At 50.6% G+C, this 26,576-nt stretch overlaps 1 protein-coding gene across 2 annotated transcripts in view; it reads left to right on the top strand.

The window, feature by feature from the left end:
- The first annotated feature begins 10,482 nt into the window (after positions 1–10,482).
- The window catches only part of Limd1 (LIM domain containing 1), a 64,301-nt gene continuing 48,207 nt past the window's right edge, over positions 10,483–26,576 (top strand). Inside the window, exon 1 of one of the 2 annotated variants that reach the window (XM_074059206.1) lies at positions 10,483–10,979. Coding sequence is in view for 1 of the 2 variants with exons in the window: in XM_074059205.1 (XP_073915306.1) it covers positions 18,099–19,497 (1,399 nt within the window). In the remaining variant the exon portion in view is untranslated. Of the gene's footprint in view, positions 10,980–17,431; positions 19,498–26,576 lie in introns of those variants that run through there. The other variant, XM_074059205.1, reaches the window with a different exon arrangement.

Here is a 26,576-nt window from a genome sequence, read left to right on the forward strand (position 1 = left end):
ACTCCCCTGTACCACATGTGCTTCTGGGGAACCAGGACAGGGCCTCAGCCATCTCTGTTTCCCATTACTACAGAGCAGTCGTGAGTTGAGTCAAAAGCTAACACTCAATAAATATTTGCTCGTTTTGGTTTGGGTTTTGGTTTTTTTTTTGTTGTTTTTTTTTTTTTGTAGTGCTGGGGATGGACCCAAGCCACTGAGCTACACCCCCAGTCCCTCAATAAATATTTGTTGAAGGAACAAACAAACATGATTCAGGAGAAGGAACATGTTAACACAAGTCCATGTCTGGTTAAACATGGAATTAGAACATGGTTTTGTGTTGGTCTGTAATCAAGCCAAGAGCAGACAGGGCCCTGACCTGTACAGCCAGCTCTCCTGATGGATGAGGCTCTGTCAAAGCAGTCATGCAAAGGAGACAGCAGGAGAGCAAAGGGATGGGGACCAACACTGACTTTGCTCTGAAGATTTTAAAGATGGTTGTTACTGGGGAGGGGGAGCTGTATTTGAGCATTTTTTGTATAAATGGAATTAAGAAACTCCTTGAGGAAGAAAAGGAGATTGGCTTCATTTTCTCATCCAAGAGGCCTGGGTAAGTGTGAGGTGAAAGCCGGACATGGTGTCTCACACCTAAATCCTAGCTACGTAAGAGGCTGAAATCTGAAGGATCACAGTTCGGAGCCATACCAGGCAAAAAGTTAGCAAGACCCCATCTCAACCAATAGCTAGGGGTGGTGGCCACACTGGTCATCCCAGCTATGATGGAAGCATAAAATAGGAGGATCACGGTCCATGGTGGTCTGGGCAAAAACCAACACCTCATTTCCAAAATAATCAGAGCAAAAAAGAGTTGGAGGTGTGGCTCAAGTGGTAGAGCACCTGCCTCCCAAGCATGAAGTCCTGAGTTCAAGCCCCAGTCCCACCATGAAAGAGAGAGAGAGAGAGGTGAACAGCAAGTGACCCCCAGAGGCGCCTTCCTCGCTGACCAATGGACCACTGACACTGACCGGGACTCACCTTGTTTCCAGTGTAAAATCCGTGTGCTGCCAGAATCGTAAGCTGTATGTGTTGAAAGTAAGGGGCACAGGGCACCTGTTCTGCAAGGAGCAGCTGGTTCCCATGTCTGAATGATGAGTCCCAGGGAGGGCTGTGAGTCCCCTGACAGAGGAGACAGAAGCAGATGCAGCGAGATAATGTCCACAAGAGATCATGACACACTGGCTTCTCTCTGTGAGCGTGAGGGTGGACATCTCTGGCTTTGGAGGGTGAATGGACTCCATCGGGTGCAAACTAGAAGGCAGGAGGTTCCAGCAGAGGGGACAGCATATGCCAGTGCTAAGTGACAGGAAAGAACAAAGTCCTTTGAGGTACTGAAAGGCAAGTGTGCCTGGGGCCTTCGAGTGAAGGTGTGGGGGTGAGGGGGATGCAGGCAGTGAAACCATGCTAAGGATTGGGTTTATTCAAAGATGACGCTGTCTTTTTAGGCTCAAGAATCCGGCTGCAGTGACGATTGGGTGAACAAAACAAACAAGTGAGTGAATGAATAAACACTGTCATGTAAAGAAACTGAAGCAGTGCCAATGGCTCAGGCCTGTAATCCTCGTTACTCAGGAGGCAGAGATCAGGATTGCAGCCATGGTTAGAAGCCAGCCGGGGCAAATAGCTCAGGAGACCCTTTCTCAAGAAAACCCATCACACAAAAAAAAGGGCTAGTGGAGTGACTCAAGGTGTAGGCTCTGAGTCCAAACCCCAGCACTGCAAAAAAAAAAAAAAAAGAAAAAGAAAGAAAGAAAAGCATGAGGCTGGGGCGCTCTGGTGGAACACTTACCTAATACGTGGAAGAGCCAGCACTGGAAAGAAATCAAAGAAAGATAGTAGATGACTGATAGGTGATAGATAGATAAATAGGAAGATGGAGAGAAAGGAAGGGAGGGAGGGAGAAGAGAAAGAGGAGAGAGAAGGAATGAGAGGCACACACACATACAGATGGAAATCCAAATGATTCCACTTACAGAAGAAGAAACAGTGAGACCTTCAGCCAAGACCAGCAATGAGGGGAATTTCTTTCCTGGGCTGCCCTCCTGGGAACTCGGCCTCAGGAAAAGCCCCCACTTTCCCAGGTGTGAGCCTGTTCCTTCATACAGACTCAGTGAGGTCGGAACTACACACGTGAAAGAGGGCAGAGGGGCACATTTTCCTGCCAAGGTGCCTGGTGGTTCCTGGGCTATAAAAGCCTCTCTTTTGGGAGGGTGCGTCAGCCTGGGCCTTCATCCGCATCCCTCGCCTCTCCATTTAATTAAGTTAATTTACTGGTGCTGGGGAGCTGACCCAAGCCCTCTCTCAGTAAGACTCGCTCTGCCACTAAGCTGCAGCCCCAGCCTGTCCTCCCCATTTTAAACTTCACTTCCAAGAATGAATATTGGGGCAAAAACTTAAACACAGTGTTTCTCACTGGCTTTAGAACCAATCCAGAAGCTGCTGGGTGCTGGTGGCTCAGGCCTGTAATCTTGGCTAGTTGGGAGGCTAACATTGGGAGGATTGGAGGTTTGAGGCCACCCTGGATGAATTGTTCGAGAGACTACCATCTCTAAAATAACCAGAGCAAAATGAACTGGAGGTGTGGCTCAAGCAATAGAGCAAATCTTATTCCAATACCTGTCCCTAAATTTGGGTCATCAGGGATGGCACTCCCAGAGTGGGAGACAGGCCCTCCTCCAGCAGGCCCTTCTCCCTATTCTGTCCAGCCCAGCTTGGTCAGTTCCCCAATGGGTAGAGGCTGTAAGAGAGAAGCAGCCTCCCTCTCAGGCCTCCCTGCCTGCCTGGAGTGACCATCATCCAGGACAGCCAGCCCACAGCCCAGGAAGGACCCCTGAGGCACTTTGCCCTCACTGAGGCTTGCAGTCCTCAGAGGAAATCAAACCATGGAAACATTTTCAAAACCAAACACCCATTTATTTTGACAAGAAAAAAACAAAACAAAAAGCTGGGTGCTGGTGGCTCACACTTATAATCCTAGATACTCAGGAGGCAGAGATCAGGATTGAAGTTCAAAGCCAGCCCAGGCAAATAATTTGCAAGACCCTATCTCAAAAATACCAATCACAAAAAGGGCTGGTGGAGTGGCTCAAGTTGAAGCCCTGAGTTCAAGCCCTAGTACCACAAAAAGAAAAAAAAAACAGCTCTAGTCCAACCAACCCTAAGATGTGGTGGGTGCCCTGTGACTGGCTGCTGTATCTTGGGGTTCATCCACAGCTGGTAGAAAGTGCAGAATTGCCAGGTGCCGGTGGCTCATGCCTATCCTAGCTACTTCAGAGGCTGAGATCAGAAGGATCATGGTTTGAGCCCAGCTTGGGCAGATAGTTCATGAGACCCCATTTCCAAAAATAACCAGATCAAAATGGTTTGGAGACATGGCTCGGGGTAAAATGAAAAAAGAAAAAAGAAAGCACAGAATTAATCTTTCCCCCCTTTTTTGAAGCCCACTATATAGCCTGTGCTGGCCTTGAACTCATTATCCTCTTGTCTCAGCCTCCCAAGTGATGGATTAAAGGAGTACACCACAATACTCTGTCCTGGCTTCTTGCCTCATGCGTTGACTGTGGTTTAAAATCCTCTTCCCAGGAAGACAGGCTACAAAGACATAAATCTGATACTGAGTCTCCAGGCCCACTGCTCGCTCCTGTCAAAGCCCAGGTTTCTCTCTGTGTTCGAGCTGAACTTCTGAACCTCACTCGTCAGTTTGATTCGTGTGCCAGGTGGCCAAGTATGACACATCGCTTTGGCCTTGGGCTGTGTTTTTATCTCCTAGCGGCTGAGGCATGAAGCAGGGTGCGGGCTTGGTGGGAGGCCTTGAGCAGCTGTGAAGTCAGGAGGACAGTAAGCAGGGACTCTTTCTGTCCCTGGAGGGTGGGGCTGGCATTCTGCAGCACTGGTCACTTCTCCTCACGGTGGCAGATGGGGACTGCTTCATACCCAGAGCCCAAGTTCACAGGGAAATTCCAGCAGCTTCCAGGAGCTTCTTGCTTTACAAATAAAGCACAAATGTGCTCAGGTCCTCTGGAGTCACCCATCTCTTTCTTTCTTTTCTTTTCTTCTGGTGGTGCTGGCATTTGAACTCAGGGCCTCACACTTGCTAGGCAGGCACTCTATCACTTCATTCACTCCACCACCCCTTTTTGCTTTAGTTACTTTTCAGATAGGGTCTTGAGTTTTTGCCCAGGGCCAGCCTCAGACCACAATCTTCCTACCTCTAACTTCCTGAGTAGCTGGGATTAGAGCTCTCTAACACCGCTCTAGGCTTATTTGTTCAGGTGGGGTCTTGCTAACTTTTTGCCTGAGCTGTCCTTGACCTGTGATCCTCCTGATCTCTGCTTCCATGGGGTCACCCGTTTCTTTCTTACCTAAATAAAATAGATCTAGTCACAAATCCCAGGAGGAGGAGGTCACACCTCCTCCCCACTGAAGGTCACCACCAATGACCTTCATGTTGCAAAGTCAGTCACTTTTCAGTCCTCCTCTTAAATCCATGGATGGGTGGGTTCCCTCTTCTCCTCCTGCTGCCTGGGTGATTTTGCTCCATGTCATTCCCTTGATGTTGGGGCTGGGTACCCTCCATCCTCTGCCCCTGCCCCTCTCCCAGGTGAGCTCACTCATGTCCTGGCTTCATTCCACATCCCCTCCCCTTAGGCTGCTCAGCTGACTTTTCACCTCTTCTGTTTTCTCCCTTCAGCCCTGGTTCTCCCCAAATCTATCCCATTTTAGTAAATGGCCAATCACATGTCACCCCACCCTCCCAGTAGTGTCAACAGAAGACTTAGGAATTCTCCTTGTCCCCCTCCCTCACTTCCCACACCTCCATCTCTCCTGCCCCACTCCAGGTCTCTCCAGCACCTTATCCTTGACCTCACCCCATCAGCTACCTGGGCTTCTCCACTTCGCCACCATTTTTGGGGTGCTATGGTAGGAAACAGATATTTGATCTTGGTCCAGGTCCTAACACAGAGCTCCCTAAACCTGTGGAATGTTCCAAGAGGATTGTCCTGTGTTCTTTGTAAAGAAAAAAAAAAAAAAGCCCCTTTCCTGCACAGCTGAGTTTATGCTAATGAGATGAGTCCTGGAGAGGAGAGGGGGCCTCTATGGCTTTTGAGATGAAGACTGGCACCTGAACACTGAGCCTAACTCCTGACCTCAGACAGCAGAGAAGGGTTGGAATACTGAGGTCAGTGACCAATGTCTAATAATTTAATCAATTATGCCTATGTAATGAAACCTCAGAAAATACCTAACCAGCTGGGCGCTGGTGGTCACATCTGTAATCCTGGCTACTCAGGAGGCAGAGATCAGGAAGATTGTGGTTTGAAGCCAGACCCAGGCAAATAGTTCCTGAGACCCTAGCTCGAAAAAAAATATCACAAAAGTAGGGCTGGTGGAGTGGCTTGAGGTGTAGACCCTGAGTTCACACCCCAGTATCAAAAAAAAAAAAAAAAAAGAGAGAAAGAGAAAAAGGAAGGAAGGAAGGAAGGGAGGGAGGGAGGAAAAAAGGGAGGGAGGAAAGAAAACACCTAACCAGTGGGATTGGGAGGGCTTCCAGTTGGTGACTATGTCCAGAGTGGGGAGGGGGGGACTCCATGCCACCCATCACCCATGCCTTGCTCTGCATCTCTTCTGTTTGTCTGTCACTGAGTGCATCTTTTGCAGTAAACAAGGAGGGAGTGTTTCCATGAGCTCCTGGGTCATTCTAGCCAGTTACTGGATCTGAGGAGGAGGGTGTGGGAATCCCATGGCCTGGGGACCCAGACTTGCTGATGTCTGAAGTGGGGGACAGGCTTGTGGGACAGATCCCTTATCCTATGGAGTCTGTGCTAACCTGGATAGTGTCAGAATTGAACGGTTAGACACCATGTTGGTGTCAGAAAATTGGCAGATTGCATGACGTGGAAAAACCCACACATTTGGTGTCAGGAAAAAGACACTACACTTGGCTTTCCTCTGGGCAGCCAACCCCAGGCCCAGGGCCATTTTTTTTTTCCTTTTTTTTTTTTTTTTTGTGGTAATAGGGATCAAACCCAGGGCCTTGCACATTCTAGGCAGGTGCTCTACCACTGAGCTAAAACCCCAGGTAACTATTTTTTTTAAAAACTCCCTTAATTTAGCCTCCGTGGAACCACACAGACCTCAGTTTGCAGTTCGGCTTGGACCTGATGTGGGCATGACGGTTAACCCCTCTGAGCCTCAGTGTTCCTCATTGTCACGGCTTGACTATGAAATATCCCCTATGGGCTCATGCAGTGAAGTTGGTCTCCAGCTGGTGGTGTTATTTTGGGAGGTTCTGGAAACTTGAGGGGTGGGGCTGCCCTCAAAGGCTATACCTGGTCTGCCGGCCTCACCTCTCTCTCTCTGCTTCCTGTCCACCATGAGGTGAAGAAACTCCTCCCATTGCCATGATGGCCTGCTCAAGTGCATGGAGCCAAGCCACCATGGCCTCAATGCTGTGAAACCATGAGCCAACAAATCCTTCCTCCCTTAGGTTGTTTCTGTCAGGTATTTTGACACAGTGACAACAAAGGCAAAGGTGACCAACACAATCAATCAAATGTCTCTTAATGCCTTCCAGAGCCGTGAGGAGACAAAAGGGATAAAAACACCAGAGAGCCGAGACTCTTCCAGTGGCCAGGACTTTGTCGTCCTCAGACCAAAGGTCATGATTCCCAGAGCTCCTGTGTATTTGGCGATAGTATCAAAAAGACATAAAGCTGAGGGGCATTTCTTTTGACTCAACATTGTCCCCTGGGAACTTACCCCTAGGGAACAGTCATATTGGGCAAAAACAGAAGCCATCCCACAGAACGGGCTGCTTTCCTAAGTCAGTGTACACTATGCCATAAGCCACACTGTACATTAAGGGTTAGGAGACGTGAGCAAAACTGCAGCCCACTCTCTGGGAAAATGCACATTCATTCTTTTTGGGGGGATTTGAACTCAGGGCCTCACAATTGCTAGGCAGGCACTCTACCACTTGAGCCACTCTCCAGCCCTGCTTTGTGTTGGGTATTTTCAAGATAAGGTCTCATTCCTGACTGTATTTATACTTCTTTTTTTAAATTTTTTTAATTGTTTTTTCATTTATTCCTGTGTGCATACATTGTTTGGGCCATTTCTCCCCTGTGCCCCCTGCCCCCTGCATTTATACTTCCTCATAAAACTTACTCTTTTTATTTTTTGCTGCATTGGGGATCTGACTCAGGGCCTCGTGCATAGTAGGCAAGTCCTCTACCAGTGACCCACCCTCAGCCCGTCACAAAACTTAGCATGTACTTCTGGAAACCTCGTGGTTTCCCCTGAAGCTCAACCTTGGGCCCTAGTTTTGAAAGAACTGTTGAATGATAGGTCAGTGTAAGAAAAAAGAGCCAGGCGCTGGCGGCTCACGCCTGTAATCCTAGCTACTCAGGAGTCAGAGAGCAGGAGGATTGCGGCTCAAAGCCAGCCTGGGAAAATAGTTTGAGAGATCCTATCTTGAAAAACCTTCACAAAAATAGGGCCGGTGGAGTGGCTCAAGGTGAAGGCCCGGAGTTCAAGCCCCAGTACCACAAAAAAAGAAAGAAATCAAGTGGGGGAAAAAATCAGACTACCAAGCAGTATGTGCAGTATCGTCACAATTTTGTGTAACATAGACTGTAGATTTGTACACGTGCACAAGCACACATAGGCATGTGGGGGCCATGGAGACATTGCACCCAGACCTGTCTTCTAGAGCCAAGAGCTGAGCTCTGGAGGCTCACGCCTGCAATCCTAGTTACTCAGGAGGCTGAGATCAGGGGGATTGAGGTTCAAAGCCAGCCCAGGCAAATAGTTCATGAGACCCCACCTCAAAAATATCCAACACTAAAAAAGGGCTGGTGGAGTGACTCAGGTGGTAAAAGCACATACCTAGCAAGTGTGAGGTTGTGAGTTCAAACCCCAGTGCTGCCAAAAAAAATTAATAACAATAAATAAAAGCTTCTGGAACGTGATGATGTGTTCATAAGAAGACATAGAGTTCATAAAGCCAGTGAATGGAATACGTGTATATTTTCACCATTCTACCATCAGAGGACCTTCACGCCCTATCCCACATGGTCCTACGGTGGAGAACTTTCTCTGGACCACACCATCGTCAACACCTGGTGTCACCTGGCTTTGCAGTGCTCTTTGGGTAAGATGGGAGCTGGACAGCTTCCTCTCTTATGTGTCAGTCCCAAAGGTAGGGCTGAGTGTGGGGCTCCCAGCGAGTGAGCTCCCTGGCTGCCTTCTGGCAGCTGTTAGAGGGCCGAGGTCTTTGGTGTTGAAAGGAGGCGGGTCTGCCTTCCAGCTCCCCACTAACAGGCTGTGCTACCTTAAACAGGTGGCACAACCTCTCTGAGCTTCAGTGTCTGTAAAATGGGGATAGCCCCTAAGATGTGAGGCTGTTGACAATTGGCCAGCAGGTGACCACCTGAGGAACTTTCAAGAGCCAGGCACAGCAGTAGACGTGCTCTGTTCTAACGCTCTCGTGGGTAATTTTGGCTCCAGCTTCTGGAATGTCCATCTTTCCTCCCTGTCCACATTGGCCTCAGTTGTCCATCGTGTCACATCTGTCTTTGTGATGGATTAAAACAGACAAACAAAAGGTGCATTGGGTGGAGAATTTTGTGCAGCTGAATCCTCTGAAGTTTGGCTGTTGGACAGGAAATCTTGGTGACTCTGTCTGATTCAATGACCTGGTGACCTGGCTTGTCACGAAGTCCATGTGATGGAGTCAGATTGTGGAGGCTCTGTGGGGCTGGCTCTGTGTAAGCATGAAGGTAGAACACAATCTGGGGCTCCCAATTCATGCTGTGGAGAGAGAAAGAGGAGGCAGAGAAAGGACTGACCCTGGGTCATCCTGCCTGAGCTCAGGGCAGAAAACAGAGGGAAGGTTTACTTCAGAGACTTTTAAGGAAGAAAGAAATCCAGTCATTCTGCAATGATTTTTTTTTTGGCAGTACTGAAGTTTGAACTCAGGACCTCATGCTTGCTAGGTAGGCTGTACCACTTGAGCCACTCCACCAGCCCTTTTATGTATTGAATTTTTTCAAGATAGGGTCTCATGAACTATTTGCCTGGGCTGGCTTTGAACCATGATCCTCCTGATCTCTGCCTCCTGAGTAGCTGGGATTATAGGTGTGGGCCACTGGTGCCCAGCTGACTCTGTTTTCTGACCATATAAAAAGGAATTTGGAGTGCTGGATTTTATTTAGAGGAATGAGATGAAACCACAACGAGGTTCCTCTGTGCAGTGCCCAGGCGGTTAAAGTGAAGAGACCGATGCTATCGAATGTTGATGAGGCTATGGAGCAATCAGAACTCTCCTTGGTTGCTGGCGGGGTTAACCACATCCACTTTGAAGCCTTGGTTGGCAGGATCTACTCATGCCCTGTGACCCAGCAATTCCATTCCCATGGATGTACTGCACAGAAATGCCCATACTGTTCAGCAAAAGCCTGTCCTGAAATGGGTCACAGGCACACCAAAGTGAGAACTATGCAAGTGCCTGCTGCAACAGAATGGGTAAAGCGTGGCCTGTTTACACAATGGAGTAGTATACAGCAATAAAAATGGACACTCAGTGATATACAGTGCCGACAAATCTCACAAACACAATGTTGACTAAAAGAAGCCAGATCAAAAAAAAAATCTATACTGTGTGGCTCTGTGTACATGAAGAATAGAAACAGGCAAAACTAATCTAGGACATTTTGAAGTCAGGATAGGGGTTATGCCCAGGCAAGGGGACTTTGAGGGTTCTGGGTGTCTGTCTGGGTTCAGGTTGCACAGTGTCCAGTTGACAAGATTCCTTTATGCTACACTGTTTCTATATACCACACTGCTACTGGAAAAGTTTAAAAGCCTGGGAGTGCAGCTCAGTGGTAGAGTGCCCATCATGCATCAGGTCCTGAGTTTGGTCCCCAGCACCAAAGCAAAATGAAGCATGTGACTATTACCTTCAGCCTGTACCCAAAGGAGGACAGTGCTGTTGGAAAATGAATGGATTCACAAATCTAAATGTAGAGAGGACCTCAGCCATCACCCAGGGCAGAGGGTGGACATCTGGGGATTTACTTACCACTCCCCTTCTGGGCTTCACCAGCCTGTGTCCACTGATGGACAGTCTGGATGCAGCTTTAGTGGGCTCTGTAGCCAAGTGCTCACTCGGGTTACTATGTGTGAGAGATGGGGTGGCATAGAGCCAGGTTGCCTGGGTTCAAGTCCTGCTGTTTCCTGGCTGTGGCTTTCATGCAAGCACCTTCCCTCTCCTGCGCCTTTTATTCACCTGGAATAAAAGGCAGGAGCCAACAAGAGCAGCCATCTCTCGGGTGGTTGGTTGGTGGGAGGGGCAGACGGTGTGACACGTACAGATGGTGCTGGGCAGAGTGAGTACCACGACTTGTGACATTCGACCAATCGGCAGCTCTCACACTGACCACAGCTGAGCTGGTCACCAGGGGACAGCAAGGCAGACTGCCCAGCTGTCCATAAAGAAGCCTCAGTCATCTCAGTGGCCTGGCGGTGTTCTGAGAATACAGGCACTCCCTGGTTTATGACACGATTACATCCTGATAAAGTCAATTATACGTGGAAAATACTGGAAATTGAAAATTCATCTGATATCCCAATGAACTCATCATAAAGCTGAAAACTCACAAGTGAAACCACTGAAGGAGGAGCAGTGTCTGTCCTACAGAGACATTGGCACAGGGGCGACGTGGAGTCACCCACTGCCGCGGGCTGTGTAACGGCCAAAACATGAGGCAGCCGCGTGTCTGTGGGTGCGACACTGGCTGAATGACCTGCGACTCGCCCTGGACAAGGAATATTTGCAGCTGCACGAGACATGGTGTGGAGTGATTTCTGAGACCCTTGTTAAATGCAGAATGCCAGGGGCAGTGCACCTTGACTTTCTGTGCTTCAAGAAAAAGAAAAGACAGGTACACGTCCAAGTACTTTGGGAAGTTGACAGTGCCAGCCCCGGAGGGGCACTGCGTAGATGGGGCTTGGTGAGGAGGAGGATATCTTCTTTTCACTGTGTGCTCAGTTGCGCCTTTAGAACTTAAGCCATATGCATATATTATTTTATTTATCTGGTGGTGTGGGGTTTGAACTCAGGGCCTTGTGCTTGCTAGGCAGACGCTCTACCACTTGAGCCATGCCCTCAGCTGCTTTTGCTTTAGTTTTCAAATAGGGTCTTGTGTTTTTGTCCTGGCCAGTCTGGACTTTGTTCTCCTGTCTACACCTCCCACATAGCTAGGGTGACAGGTGAGAAAAACTATGCCCCACGTGTTGGTTGAGATGGGGGTCTCATTAACTTTTTGCTTAGGCTGACCCTGAGCCAAGATTCTCCTGATCTCTGCCTCCTGATTAACTAGGATTACAGGTGTGAGCCACCACGCCCAGCCTTTATACATTATTAAAAAAATTTTTTAAAAATAAGCCTGAGAATGGCTTCATTCACAAATCAGCCTCCACTTCACTGTGTCTCGTTAAGCATCTTTTGCTGTTCTCTGGGCAGATGGTCCGGGGAGAGGATGGCCAGGCCACAGCCCTGCGGGTGTGTGGGGAGCTCTGAGGACCTGTGGCCAGGCACATGGCTCCGGCTGGGCTGCCTTGTGGCTGGAGGGCTGGGGTGCAGGCAGGGAGAAGAGTGGGCGCCAGCGGCCTGGCAGAGGCCACACACAGTGCAAGGTCATGGTCCTAAGATCTGGGTCTGGCTGAGGCAGCTTTCCAGGGCAGAAAATCATGAAACAAAGGTTCATTAGAGCTGGAAAAAGCCTTCATCACAGCGCTTCTGTCCATTCATGGGGCGATGCCACAGTGAGACTGGGCCAAGGTTCAGGAAGTGATCTGGAGGGGCCAGGGCTTCCTGGCCTGGTCGGGGCTCCGGGGGATGGAAAGAGCCCAGAGGAGCCTCGGCTCTTAATTCTTCATCCATCTCCTCAGCTGAAATACAAAGATTCTTTTCAGAGCTGTCCCTGAAGTGGCCCTCTAGCCTTGGGACACACACAGCATTGTGTGCTAGGATGGTTCCTATAGGCAAGCAAAAGCCACAGAAAGGCCTTTCAGTTAACTGCAAAATAAGCAGGGCTCTGTCCCAAGCCAGTCCCTTGTCCCATGCCCCCTGGTAATCCACAAGCTGCCCAGCACAGTGGACTTACTGCCCACAGTCTGTTGAACTTGAGGTTTTCAAGTGCTCTTCAGTCCACAGTTTTTTTGGGGGTAGGACAGGTTAGCACTATGTAGCCCAGGCTGGCCCATGCTGGCCTTGAACTCATGGTCCTGCTGCATCTGCCTCCCAAGGGCTGGCATTACAGGCACGTACCACTAAGCCCAGCCTCAGTCCACAGTTCTTTATACACGCCTCTAAAAATACACTTACATTTATCACGCATGTAAACACAGATGTACACAGGGAAATTTATTTTTTTTTTTGGTAGTACTGGGGTTTGAACTCAGGGCCTCATGCTTGCTAGGCAGGGGCTCTACCACTTGAACCACTCCACCAGTTCTACCTACTTCTTGCTCAAATCCTCCCTCTGTTACCATGAATGTCATGTGCACTGGAGTCCAGCCTCTCTACCCCAGAAGCTGTCTCCTCTTCCTTCCACACTAGCAGCCCTCCTGCTGCCAGCCCCGGCGCTCTGGATCATTCCCTCAGCCTCCCACGTTGTATCTATTTATTTTTTGCAGTGCCGGGGTCAGATCAGGGCCTCACACATGCTAAGCAAGTGCAGTACATTGAGTCACAGCCCAGCCACTTAGGTGTCACTTTCTTAGCCAGGTCTCCTCTGCACCCCTCCTTACGGCCTCTTCCCTGCCCTTTTTTTTTTTTTTTACCTTTTTTTTTTTTTTGTCTACAAGGTTTTTTGTCCTCTAAGGCTGTATTTTGTTTATTGTCCACCCTCCCCGACCCCCACACTGGAATGGGAGTCCGGATAGCAGAAGGATGTTCGTCTATTTGTCCACACACCTGGAAAAGAGCCCAGGGTGTCACAGGTGCTGGATAAGGTAACGTTTGTTCAGCGGGTGAGTGAACGTATGGCGAGGCCAAGAGCAAGGAACAGCCAGGAAGTCAATGGAGTGAGCAGGGGGCCGAGGGGGTCTCTTGCCCTTGGTTTAGGACATTGCTGGAGGGCTGGGAGCTGGGGAGGAACATGACAGGCCCGACTTACTGGGATTCTGCGCAGATCTAAGAGGGAGTTGCACATTCCATGAGTGTGTCAGGTGACAGTTTTTACAGCTTCAGGAGCAAAGGAAAGAAAGCTGTGTGTTGGTAATGGCGCCCATCACACAGGCAGGGCCATGGGAGGAACACGCACACCTGGGGATGATCCCATGCTTCTGTGATTGCTATGGATTGAATGGTTGCACCCACCCTCCAACTTCTGTGTTGAATCCTACACTTCAGATGACATATTAGAAGGTGGGGGGCGGGTCTTAGCTGGGGCCTGGTGGCTTGGAGGATCACTTGAGCCCAGGAGTTGGAGACCAACTGAATGAAGAAATGAGACCATGAGACCATCTTAAAAAAAAATGGTGGTTTACACCCGTAATCCCATCTCCTGGGAGGCAGGGGTAGAAGGGTCATGGTCCAAGGCTGACCCCTGCCCCTAAAAAACAAACTAAAAGAAAAGAACTAGGGCATGACTCAAGTGGTAGAATGCTTGCAGCCTGAGGCTCCGAGTTCAAATCCTAGTATCACCAAAAAAAAAAAAAAAAAGGTGGGGTCTTTGGCAGGTGCTTAGGTGATGAGAGTGAAGCCATCGCCAATTTGATTATTAAAAGAGGTGTGAGGGAGCTCTGCCATCCTGCCCTGTCCGAGGACACAGGGAGAAGGTACAGTCTGTGAACCACAAAGCAGGTCCTTCCCAGACACTGAATTTGCTAGTTTATCTTGGACTTCAGCCTCCACACCTGTGAGAAACACACTCAGTTGCTTCTAAGTCACTCAGTGTATGGGGACAAAGGCGCTGGGAAAAGTAAAATACTGAACACGTTTCATTCAACAGGACAAAGTAAAACAAGACAAAACAAAACTTTATTGGTAAACACTTAAATACAATGCTGTGCTAACCTACTGATAAAAACGTTTGGCTCAGGTATTGCTTGTTAAACTACTGGTGTGTAAGTAGGAACACATTTTTTGGGAAACTAATAGGTATTTTCACTGGGCTGGTAAAGTGACTCAAGCAATAGAGAGCCTGCCTAGCAAGCACAAAGCCCTGAGTTCAAACCCCAATACCACCAAAGGAAAAAAAAAAAAAAGGACATTTAAGCAGACAAAACTGGCCTATATCAAATAATCATGGTTGGGATTCTTTCCTTCTTTCTTTTTTTTTTGGGGGATCGAGCCCAGGGCCTCTCGCATGCTAGGCAAGCTACATCCCAGCCTACTGTTAGGATTCCAATTTTGGTCTCTCTCTCTCTCTCTCACGTTTTAACAAGGATTTATTTAGTATAACAGGATAAAGTAGAGAGAAGTGTGTGTGCTGGGGGAAACAGGGAGAAATGTTTCCTGCTGCCTACATAGGACATGGGAGTAGAGACTCAGGATTTCAAGTCTCTTGCATATTAAACAGCAGCAGTAAGACATCCAGGGTCTCCTGGCCTCTCTAGCCTAGAAGGACACTTTCACAGTGGCATTGTATGTGGCTTAATGGGATATTATCTTTATTTTTATTTTTTTTTCATTTTTCTTTTATTATTCATATGTGCATACAAGGATTGGTTCATTTCTCCCCACTGCCCCCACCCCCTCCCTTACCACCCTATCTTTATTTTTTTGGAAGTACGGTACTGAGGTTTGAACTCAGGGCCTCGCACTTGCTAAGCAGGCACTCTATCACTTGAGCCACGCCCTCAGAGCACTTCCTTTTTGCTTTTTTATTTTTCAGACAGGGTCTTGCATTTTACAAGGGGCTGGACTTGGACTGAGCTCCTCCTCTCTGTGTCTCCGTCATAACTGGGATTATAGGTATGTGCCACCATACCCAGCAAACAGGAGGCTATCTTTATCACCTACTGCTGCTATTACTATTGCATTCCTGAGGTTCGAACTCAGGACCTCACACATGCTAGGCAAGTGCTCTACCACTGAGCTACCACCCCAGCCCTAGAAGATCCTTTTAAGATAAAAACACCTAATTCTATTACAGTGCTTTACAGTTGTGCTCATCAAACTGCATGGTGCAAACACCCTCCCAGCAACCTTGTCAAAAGGTGGGTTGGGCCCATCAGGCTGGGGCTCCAGACTGAGATGCTGCATTTTCAACGAGCTTTCTGGGGACTCAGAGTCTACTAGTGACCGGCCCACACTTTGTGTTTACAGAATATGAAGCCCTTTCATGTGTACTGTCTTATTTGTTCCTTGTCACAACCCTGCAAATAGAGACTTGCAAGTAACACTTATTCAACCAAGCACTGAGTGAATAGGGATATGGTATAATGGAGTGGAAAAACCAACTCAGCAAATATAAAAAAGACATATGGACAGATAAATGAAAGATTACAGTTGGCCCTCAGTATCTAGAGCTCTGTTTCTGTAGAGTCAGCCAACAGTGGATGGAAAATATCTAGAAAAAAATGGTGTTATGTACTAAACATGTCAGACTGTACTTTCCTCTTCGTCATTCCCTCAAATGCAATCCAATAACTATTTGCAAAGCGTTTATGTTGCATTAGGATTATAAATTATCTACAGAGACAGGGCATAAGTGGCTCACGCCTGTAATCCCAGCTACTCAGGAGGCAGAGATCAGGAGGATTGCAGTTGGAAGCCAGCCTGGGCAAATAGTTCCACGAGACCCTATCTCGAAAAAACCCCATCACAAAAAAGGGCTGGCAGAGTAGCTCAAGGTGTAGGCCCTGAGTTCAAACCTCAGCACAGCCAAAATAATAAGGATCTAGAGAGATTTAAGGTATATGGTAAGACTGCATAGGTTACCTTCAAATACTATGTCATTTTAGGAGGATTTTTTTTTTTTTGGCGGTAGTGGGGTTTGAACTCAGGGCTTCACACTTGCTAGGCAGGTGCTCGACCACTGAGCACCCTGCCAGTCCCATACTCTGCCCTTTTGTATAAAGCACTTGAGCATTCCTTGGATTTTGATGGAGGTGGGGGTGGGCTGGAGCGAATCTCCCAGTGGATACGAGAGAGGACTGTATAAACAGAGATCAGAACTGACAAGATAATGAAGAAAGTTCTGAAAAAGAGCAGGGACCCTTGGGGAAAGGCTCTACCAGGAAGTGATTACCACAGGGATGGGAAAGAGGAGCCACCAGAAGTTCAGGGGAGGCTCTGGACAGACACCAGGAAGCTCCTGCAGCCGGAGCACTGAGAGGGAAGACCCCCAAGTCAGGTTATGGCGGCGGGGCCCGCCAAGCCCGGAAGGCCGATTTCAGTCGAGGTCCCGAGGAAGCGCTGAGTTTTTAAGTAGGGCAGTGGCTGGTCTGGGATTTACCCCAGGACTACCCCGGCTGCTGGCTGTGTGGTCAATGAAACCTCTTCAGGGTCACCTGGGAGTTGCTATAGGAGGTGCCGGGCCATGCGGGGACGCCCAGGAGTCAGGCCCATCACCCCTGGAGTGATCGACTTGGGGATCAAGAGTCCCCATAGAGGAACCCACCAGGGCACGTGTTTTTATTGCTGCACGCAGGACGTGAAACGCTCGCGCGCTCTGGACACAAGGTGACTTTTTCCTATCCCCGGCCTTCAGAGGATCTGGGCCCCCATCCACGCTTGGCTGGTTACCAGGACATCTTGGGCACTTCTCTACCTGTCAAAGGGGATTAACCACAGGTGACATCTAAGATTTCCAATTAGGCAGGCCGGGAGTCAGGCACAGCCGGGGACAGAGGCAGCCTCAAGCAACACGCAGGATTTGTTTCACACCCAGGAAACTGAGGCAGGGGTGCGGAGGAGAAGGCGCGCTCTCCAAACTCTCGGCAAATTCCAAGCCGCGCGTCTCCGGCCCTCGCAGGCCACCGAGGCCTCTCAGTGTCGCCTGGCTGAGGACCCCGCCCTGCGCTGCCAGGGGCGGGGCCAGGCTGAGTGCCCGGGACAGGAAGGGAGGAGGGAGCACCCGATCCCTCCGGGATTCGCAGGGGGCGACAGCTCGGGGCGGGAAACTCCCGCGCAATCCCGGGGCAAGAGTGCGGGGCGGACGTGCGGGGCAGGTCTCGGGGTTCCCCAGCTGCACCGCGCCGCGCCGGGCCGGGGGCAGGAGGCCCGGCCACGCTGCCAGCTCCGATCCTCCCGGGGCGGGTGGGGGACGCCCGCCCGCGCCCGGTCCCCGCCCCGTCCCCGCCCCTCGGCCGCCCCCTCCCCGCGGGCCCGGGACGTGCCCGGCCGGCGAGCTTGCGAGCGAGCGAGCGAGCGAGCGAGCGAGCGGCGGGATTGCAGCCGGCGCCCTCACTTCCGCGTCCCGCCGCCCTGCGGCCCGCGCGCGCCAGCCACCGCCGCCATCGGACAATGGGCCGCTCGTCCCGGCGGCCGTGAACTTCCTAGCGCGGCCGCCCTGCGCTCCGCGTCGCCCAGGATCGCAGCCCCGGGCCCCGCGGAGGAAGCGGGCTCACGTCCCCGCCTCGGCCGCCGCTCGGCTCCCGCCGCATCCGGCCTCCGCGCGCTCCTGTCCCGCCCAGCCAGCGTCACCCCGGCCCCACTCCAGCCGCCGCCTGTCGTGGGTTTCCGAGTCCGGTTGCTTGAGGTGGATGTGATTTTTTTCTGTTCTTTAAGAAACAATCTCTCGTGTTTCTTTTTGCCGATCCTTCTCCTTTTGTGAATTGCACTAGAGAACTCTTCAGAGCAGGGCTAAGCGCCACCAGCTGTCCCCACGTGGACGCTCCTGAGGGGGGGGGAAGCAAACTTGTTCCAGCTGGCCTGGAAGCTACCTTCACTTTGTCGGGATAGAAAGCCCTGGAATCATGACCCTTACGCTGTGCAGGTGGAAGTCTTTACCTGTCCTGGGCTGGACTTGAACTGATGCTTCCCCAGCATCCTACCGCCCCTAAGCTCACTCCTGGTGCCTGGGCCTGGCCCCATACGGGTCAGCAACATGGATAAGTATGATGACTTGGGCCTGGAGGCCAGTAAATTCATAGAGGACCTGAACTTGTATGAAGCCTCTAAGGATGGGCTCTTCCGAGTGGACAAGGGTACAGGCAACAAGCCGGAGTTCGAAGAAACTCGCAGGGTGTTTGCTACAAAGATGGCCAAAATCCACCTCCAACAGCAGCAGCAGCTCCTGCAGGAAGAGACCCTGCCCAGAGGGAGCAGAGGTCCTGTCAATGGGGGAAGCCGCCTGGGCCCACAGGCCCACCGGGACACTAGTGTGAGCAGCAAGCTGGCTGTGGACAGTGCTGGCAAGCCCCCTCTGGCTGCCCCAACAGTGGCACCTGGGGTCGCCACCACCATTGTGGCTGGGCAGCCTACGTACCCTCCCCAGGAGCAGAGGGCCAGGCCGTATGTCCACAGCACAAGGCCTGGCAGCCAGGACTGTGGCTCTAGAGAGGGTCCAGAAAGTTCTGAGATGTCTGCTTTCCATCCACCAGGCCCCTGCGAGGATCCTTCCTGCCTCACTCATGGAGACTATTATGACAACCTTTCTTCGGCAAGCCCAAAGTGGGGTGACAAATCAGGAGTGTCCCCTGGCATCGGCCTGAGTCTAGGGAGTGGGTGGCTTGATCCCCCAGGGAGTGACCTCTCACTGCCCAAACCCTGCGGGGACCATCGTCTGTACCAGCCACAGCTCTCTCTGAACTTCAGTCAGTCTTTTGAGAGTGGCCTCAGTGGTGACCAGGAGGGTGGTGGTGGTGGCCGCAGCAATGAGAAGGGAGCAGGCCTTTGGTGCACTGCCTCCTCTCAGAGGGTGAGCCCTGGCCTTCCTAACCCAGGCGTGGAGAATGGGACCCCAGCTCGGTCCAGGGGCCTGTCTGTTTCAGCACCCCTGGCCCCCAGCTGCCCTAGTCAAGGAGCTCCTCCAAGAACAAATTTGGGACTGGGGTGTGAGGCTCCAGGTGTGATGTCCGAGCCCACTGTGCACCCTCAGCCTCGGTGCCAGGATGGGCCCAAATCTTACCTTTCTAGTTCTGCCCCATTAGCTTCCACAGCTGGCAAGGACAATTCCCAGCCAGGTGTGGTCCCTGGACTGGGTCCCAAGCCTGGTTGCACGGACCTTGGCCCTGGTCCCAAGCTCAGCCCCACTAGCCTTGTCCACCCAGTGATGCCCACCCCGCCTGAGTTATCTCCTAAAGAGGGTCCTCCCAACTGGTCCCCTGACAGCACCCTGGGACCTAGGCTCCCAGGGAGCCCCAGTTCCACCCGGGTGAGACTGCCCTGCCAGACCCTCATCTCCAGTCCTGAGCTCGGACCCTCAGCTGCAGAACTGAAATTAGAAGCCCTCACCCAGCGTCTGGAGCGGGAGATGGATACCCACCCGAAGGCTGACTACTTTGGTGAGTTAGGGCTGCTGGAGTTGACCTTGGTGGGGTGATGGTGGGGTCCCCACCAGGAATGCCCTAGTTATCCTCGAGTGGCATTTTTTCTTTTGGCTTCCTGTTTGAATCATTTCTTCTGATTCAGGAACTTGAAAGCATCTTGATCAGAAAGCGGATCTTGTAGCTGGGAGTTACCCACTCGTGAAGGGTGAAGCAGGGTGGCACTGCTCATGACCGCTCTCAAAAAAGGGAAATGTGGGATTTCAAGTGTTTTGGGTGCCACTTCTAGCCTCTCACGGTGACAGGTTCATGGAGGACTCAATTGGGAGTAGCTTTCTCAGGCCAGAGACCCCTGAGTGGTCAGTCTGAGCTGCCCACAGCCATGTGTATGAGCGTGGGTTGTGTGGCTTTTGGTACTTGGGTACAGTTGAGGCAGGTGAATCATGGAAGACTAGTTTAGGTTTTGGATTTTTTTTTTTTGTTACTTGGATTTAAAATCAGGGTCTCGTGCTTGCTAGACAGGCACTCTGTCACTTGAGTCACTTTGCTGTTCTTTTCTTTTTTTTTTGTGATGGCTATTTTTGAGATACGGTCTTGAGATCTGTTTGCCAGGGTTGGCTTTGAACCATGACCCTCCTGATCTCTGCCTTCTGAGTAGCTAGGATTACAGGTGTGAACCACTGGTACTTGGCTTGCTCTAGTTATTTTGGAGATGGGGTCTTGCAAACTATTTGCCCAGGCTGGCCTAGAACCTCAGTCCTCCCAATTTTAGCTTCCCAGTTAGCTGGGATTACAGGCATGAGCCACTGGCACCCGGCACTCACTTCCTTCCTTCCTTCCTGCTCTTTACGGTACTGGAGTTTGAACTCAAGGCATTGTATCTGCAAAGTAGGCTCTCTACCACCTGAGCCACACCCCAAGTCCTTTTTTGCTTTAGTTATTTTTGGGATAGGGTCTATGTTTTTGTGCAGGCCAGTCTGGTCTTAATCTCCTCTTTTTACCACTACGTAGCTGGGATGACGTGCGCCACCCCAACCAGCTTTATTGCTTGAGATAGGGTCTTGGTAACTTTTTGCCCAGGCTGAACCACACTCCTCCCAGTCTCTGCCTCTTGAGTAGTTGGGTTTACAGACTTGAGCCACTGCACTCTGCTCCTGTTTTAGTTTTTTGCAAGAGGGTCTCAGCCTATAGCCCAGGCTGGCTTTGAACTCATGATCCTTCTGCCTCAATTTCCCAAATGCTTACTTTATTTTTTGACTATGCATCATATTTGCACATAGAAAATTCCACAGATCCAGAAGTCTGCACAAGGAAAAGGCAGTCTCCTTTGCACTTGGACGTTCTAGTCGAATGTCCCGGTACAATGAATGTAGCATGTGGTGTGTGTCTCTGTCAGTCCCATTCATGGCCTGCTGCCCACTGCGCCTCGCTCCCACACTGGACTGTGTGTCTTGGGAGTTGAATAGCATGTGTTGAGTGATGGATGACCAATGTCCCTGGGTCATGACTCTTCAGAATGTGCCTGTCTGCCACATTGTAGGTGTAGTGGTAGGGTAAAGTCCCAGGAGAGGGATTGCTGGTCAGGGAGCATTGTACCCTTCAGCTGTCACCCAGTTACCCTCCATGGAGTTTGTGCGTGGAATGTGGGGGGGTCTGCCCCACAGCTACTTGGCAGTGGAGCATCCACGCTCTCTTTCCTGACTGGCTGTGTGGCAGGAAGTTCCATCTGGCAGTTGAGTCTTGGCCTGGCCCTGCTGGAGGACCTTGAATGGACCGAGTGCTCTCCAGGCCACGATGCCTTGTCTGTCTCTAGAACCAGGTGGCCAGCCACCTGGTCAGCAGAATGCCTCTGCCACGGACGCCTTCCCCTTCCCTGGATCTGATAATCCTAGAAAGGTTTTGGTTTTGTCTTTATCACACACAATGTTTGTTAAATGCTTAGATTTTACTTCCAAGTGCACGATTTTTTTCATGGTACAGGGCTCTTGGCAGAGAGAGTTGGAGTACTCCAATCCACTATCAAGGCCAATGTCATTCTGGTTGCTTGGCCTAGCCCCACACCTCCTGGGTATCTGACTGTGACAAGAGCCTGTGAGAGCCTTTAGAGACTGCAGACCCCTGGTTTCTGGTTATAGGTTAACTACCTTAGCATGGAGGGCTCTTCTGGCGCTTTCCTTGGCTTTCTTTGTGGGTTTAGTAAAATAGACTTCCATAGAGGTCACATTTCTTTCCCCTCTCCCTGCTGGGTAAGAACAAACAAACATTAAAAAAAAATTATATAAATAAATAAATAAAATATATACATAGTTTTTGTTTTTAATCAACACATAGTAGTTGTCCATATTTCTGGGGTGTGGTGTGACATTCAGCACACAGCTATAATGTGAAACAAGCAGATCAGGCATAGCTATGAACTCTGACATTTACTTTTTTTTTTTTTGCGGTACTGGGGTTTGAACTCAGGGCCTACACCTTAAGCCACTCCACCAGCCCTTTTTTTGTGTTGGGTATTTTCAAGATAGGGTCTCAGGAACTATTTGCCCAGGGCTGGATTTGAAGGGCAATCCTCCTGATCTCTGCCTCCTGAGTAGCTTGGATTACAGGCATGAGCCACCAGCACCCAGCTTCATTTATCATTTCTTCATGTTGGGAACATTCAAAATCTGTTCTGTTAACTATTTTGAAATACTGAATTGTCAACTACCCTACTGTGCTACAGGACGTTAGAGCCATTCCTCCTTGTCCTGTTAACGATGTCTCTCCATCCCTCACCCCACACCCTTCCCAGGCTCTGGTAAATACTGGCTAATCCCCACTTCTTTGAAATCAGCTCTTTTTGTTTTTGGCAGTGCTGATATTTGAACTCAGGGTCTTGCTAAGCAGGTGCTCTACCACTTGAGTCATGTCCTCAGCCTTTTTTGCTTTGATTATTTTTAAAATAGGGTTTTGAGTTTGCCCAGCCTCAGATGGCAATCCTCCTACTTATGCCTCCTGAGTTTCTGGGATAAAGCACACAGACGTGTGCTTTAGTTATTTTTCAGATAGGGTCTCATGTTTTTGCCCAGGGCCATCCTCCTACCTATGCCTCCCAGGTAGCTGGAATCACAGGTGCGCACCACCATGTCCGACTTACTAGTTGAGTGTGTGGAGGGGGGTCCTCAATAACCTGTTGCCTGGGCTAGCCTCAAACTGCAATCCTCCCGATCTCTGTCTCCTGAGTAGTTGGGATTACAGGCGAGTGCCAACATGCTGGCTTGAGATGAGTGTTTTAACTTCCATGTGTAAGTGAGAATAGGTGGTGTTTATCTTTCTGTGCCTGACTTCCATTTCACGCGATGAAGGACAAGCTTGTTTGTGCTGCTGGGTGTTTGTTAGAAGACACTGGGGTGTGGTGTGACTTCTTATGCTGTGGTGTGTGTGTGTGTGTGTGTGTGTGTGTGTGTGTGTGTGTAAAGGGCATTGTGCCTTGGTTGAGCTATGCCCCACCCTTCTCCATGTCCATGTCTTCCTCACTCTGCTCCTCTCTCTAAGGAAAAAAGGTAGAAGTGAGCCGCTTATCACAGGCTGCGTTTCCTGGGAAGCTGACCCTGGAAGTTTAGTGTGCAGAGGGCCATTAAGGGTGCTATTCGGGTCCCTACCTGTGCCCACAGGGAGCCTGGAAGCTAGGTAAGCCATCCAGCATCACCTGAGTCGGGCTGAGAGAGCCTGACCTTCACACTCAGCATGGATCAGTCAGGCAACGTAGCCACCCTGGGAATGTGGCGACCTCGGGTGAGCTGGCCTGTGTAGCTGGGGCGGTCCCCTCAGGAGTGTGGTGTGCCTGGTGCACACCAGCACCCTGGCCACTTCTCTTTCAGTGAAGTATTTGCACAGCCTTGCTTCTTGGGACAGGAAAGAGCCCATGATCTTGGGCGCCCTGGTGCCTGCCGAGTGCCAGGCATTGCTGTCATTTATCCTCCCAGCTGTTACGACTCAGGCACCATCATTCTTTGTTTATAACCGAGAAGCTGAGGCCACAGGGGTTGGGTGACTTGCTCAAGGCTACACAGGTATGAGAGGTGGCACAGCCACCCGGGCCATAGCTTTTCCTTCTTTGATGGCTTGTGCGGTGTGTCTAGGTCGTCTCTAGAGTTTGAGTTGAATGCTGTCTGTTTGTCCTTCCAGAGTCACTGTCCATCCAAGTGCTGTAAACATCTGTGAGCTCCCTTTCCCTCCCAGACCGCCTTCCTCCACATTTAGGACTTGGGACTGGGCATCCTTTGGACCTGCAGCTCCTGTGCCCTCCTGTGCTATGGGGCCCGAGGACCATCCATGCAGAAGCTGCTCAGGAGACAGGGCCCTCAGCCCTAGCCCCCTGCAAGGAGGGAGAAGAGGCTGGGCATTGTCTTTACTTTTCTGGCTTTGGTCAACCTTCCTGTTGTGGTATTTGAATCCAGAACACCTCTGTGGCAGACTGATAGCCTGGACATAGGGATGAGTTCTGGAAGTGGCTCTGTGCCTGCCAGGGGCGGACCAGCCTGTTCCACCTGACTTCATTTTAGTGGCCATGCAGGAGGCGATGTGAGCAGTCCAGACACTGCGCCTACGAAAGCCATCCTCTCTGTCCCTTCCCCCTAGCCTCTTTCTTGTCTTAATGACCTTTTCAGCACTTCTTACCTGATGTTATTAGCAGTAGGTGTGTGACCTATGGGACAGAATTCCAGCCTAGATTACATACTGAACACTTTTTCTAGCAAAGGAAACAACGTGGGCCAATCCTGTAACCGAGCAGCTGTTCAGGGTCCCAGAACAGGGGCTGCCCGCCAGCTCTGTCCAGGGTGCCCCCTTCACAGATGGCAGGGGCACAGGCTTCATTCAGAGGGCGGGCATCCCTCCCCCAAGTCCACAGACCCACGGTTTCCTTCATCCGTCTGTGCTGCCTTGGGTTGGTTGGGACAGGCACAGCAGTCACACTCAGGCCCTGACTCCAGGCCATTGCGTGCTCGTCTTGTTTTCTGCCCCTGTGTTCCAGTCTCACTGCTGTTTCTGAGTGTTCGAGCTTCTTCTCCACACAGGCCCAGGCCCTTGCCCTTCTTAGCCAACGTCCTTCTGGCCAGGGCAGTGCTGCCCCTGCCTGCTGATCCCCTGGGGTGGGGGACACAGCCCCTGCAGGAGCGCTGACATGGGTTTCCCACGCTGTCTATCTGTTCCGGAGTGTCCTCTCTCTGGGGTCCTCCCCTCTGCTCTCTCCCTCCGTGACCAGGAATGAATGTCTTGGCTTTTCCCAGTCTTCCTGCTTTTCCCATTAATAATCAGAGTGTGGAACTGATTTTATGACATAGCCATTCTTGCCAGAGGTTGGTTCTCTCTCTTTCTTTCTTTCTTCTTTCTTTCTTTTTTTCTTTCTTCTCTCTTTCTCTCTTTCTCTCTCTCTCTCTCTCTCTCTCTCTCTCTCTCTCTCTCTCTCTCTCTCTTTCTTCCTCCCTCCCTCCCTTCCTCCCTCCTTTCCTTCCTTCTTTCTTTTCTTTCTTTCTTTTTCAGTACTGGGGTTTGAACTCAGGGCCTTCACCTTGAGGCACTCCACCAGCCGTATTTTGTGATGGTTTTCTTTTTGAGAGAGGGTCTCATGAACTTTTTCCCTGGGGCTGGCTTCAAACCATGATCCTCCTGATCTCTGCCTCCTGAGTTGCTAGGATTACAGGCGTGAGCCACTGTTGCCTGGCTTGCCCAAGGTTGTCAGCATTTCTTTACATTTTCTGATTTATGATTTCCGTCTAGGAGATGGAACTCTGGAAGAAAGGATGCATTGGGAGGCAAGAAACAGATATTGTCGAGGTAATCAGCACAAGGGGCTATGTCAGGCAAGCCCCCGGCCTCTGCTGGGTCAAGACAGGCACCGTGTGTGATAGGTACCTGGATTGCAGCCCAGCACTAACTGGGGACTGGGAGCATCCTTGTAGACAGTGGCAGAGAGCCTGGAAAGGCAGGGGCCACCCTCTTTCCAGACCTCCACACAGTTAAACAAGCTTTGTTTTAGTCATGGTTACATTTTTAGTCACAATACTTTGGGTATTTTGGAAAACATAGTTAAAAGGAGAAACACAAAGCTGGGCTCAGTGGCTCATGCTTGTAATCCTAGCCACTTGGGAGGCTGAGATCAGGAAGATCACATTTCAGGGCCAACCTGGGAGACCCCATCTCAACCAATAGCTGGGTGCAATGGTACATGCCTGTCATCCTAGCTATGGCAGGAAGCTTAAAATAGGAGGATCACAATCCAGGCTGCCTGGGCAAAAGCGAGACTTTATTTCCAAAATAACAGAGCAAAAAAGGGCTGGAGGCATGGCTCAAGCAGTAGAGCACCGGTCTAGCAAGCATAGAGCCCTGAGTTCAAACCCAAGTACTGCCAAAAAGAAACCTAATCAGTGTTAAGATTTTCTGTAGGAAGTTTCCAGTACACAGTAGTGGGGAGCCCTTTGGTAATGCAGAGGACAGTGGCCTGGGGCCCAGCACTGTCTATACTGGTCTTCCCCCTCTATGTACCAGTGTCCCACGTGGTGTGGACTCAGTGCGTGTCTGCTGAAGGAATAGAGAGACGTCATCCAGGGTGAAGGGTGATGAACAGGGATTCCTAGGTGGGGTTTGAATGTTGGCCACAATGTGTCAAGCAATTACTTTTCTAAGCATCCCACATGTACTGCTTTCTTAATCCCCCCACCAACTCTATTTATTGTTCCCATTTTACAGGTGGGAAAAACAAGGTACGCGGAAGTTAAGTAACCTGCCCAATGCATTACTGGGTAGCTTTGCAGGGCTTGGTGGCTGAGGTCTCCACTTCTGTCCCTCAGCTGTTTCTCAGCTCCTGGACATTCTGACAAAGGGGATTTCCTGGGGTGTTGTGGCCACTTAGGAGGCAGGGCTGAGGTCCCCCCTTCTCCAGTGGAGTCAAGCCCACGTTGGGAGCAACAAGGAAGCAGAGAGTTGAGGGAGAGTGGAGGAGCAGGACCCTGTGGTACAGCCCTGGGCAATACCCAGGTTCCTCTTCCTTTTGCCCAGGAGCCTGTGTTCCTCCGAGCGTCCCACCACAGGGCAGTGGCAAAGCCCTCGAGGCTCACAGG

Source organism: Castor canadensis, chromosome 17 (genome assembly GCF_047511655.1).
Source record: "Castor canadensis chromosome 17, mCasCan1.hap1v2, whole genome shotgun sequence".
In the NCBI taxonomy this organism is placed as follows: Eukaryota; Metazoa; Chordata; class Mammalia; order Rodentia; family Castoridae; genus Castor; species Castor canadensis.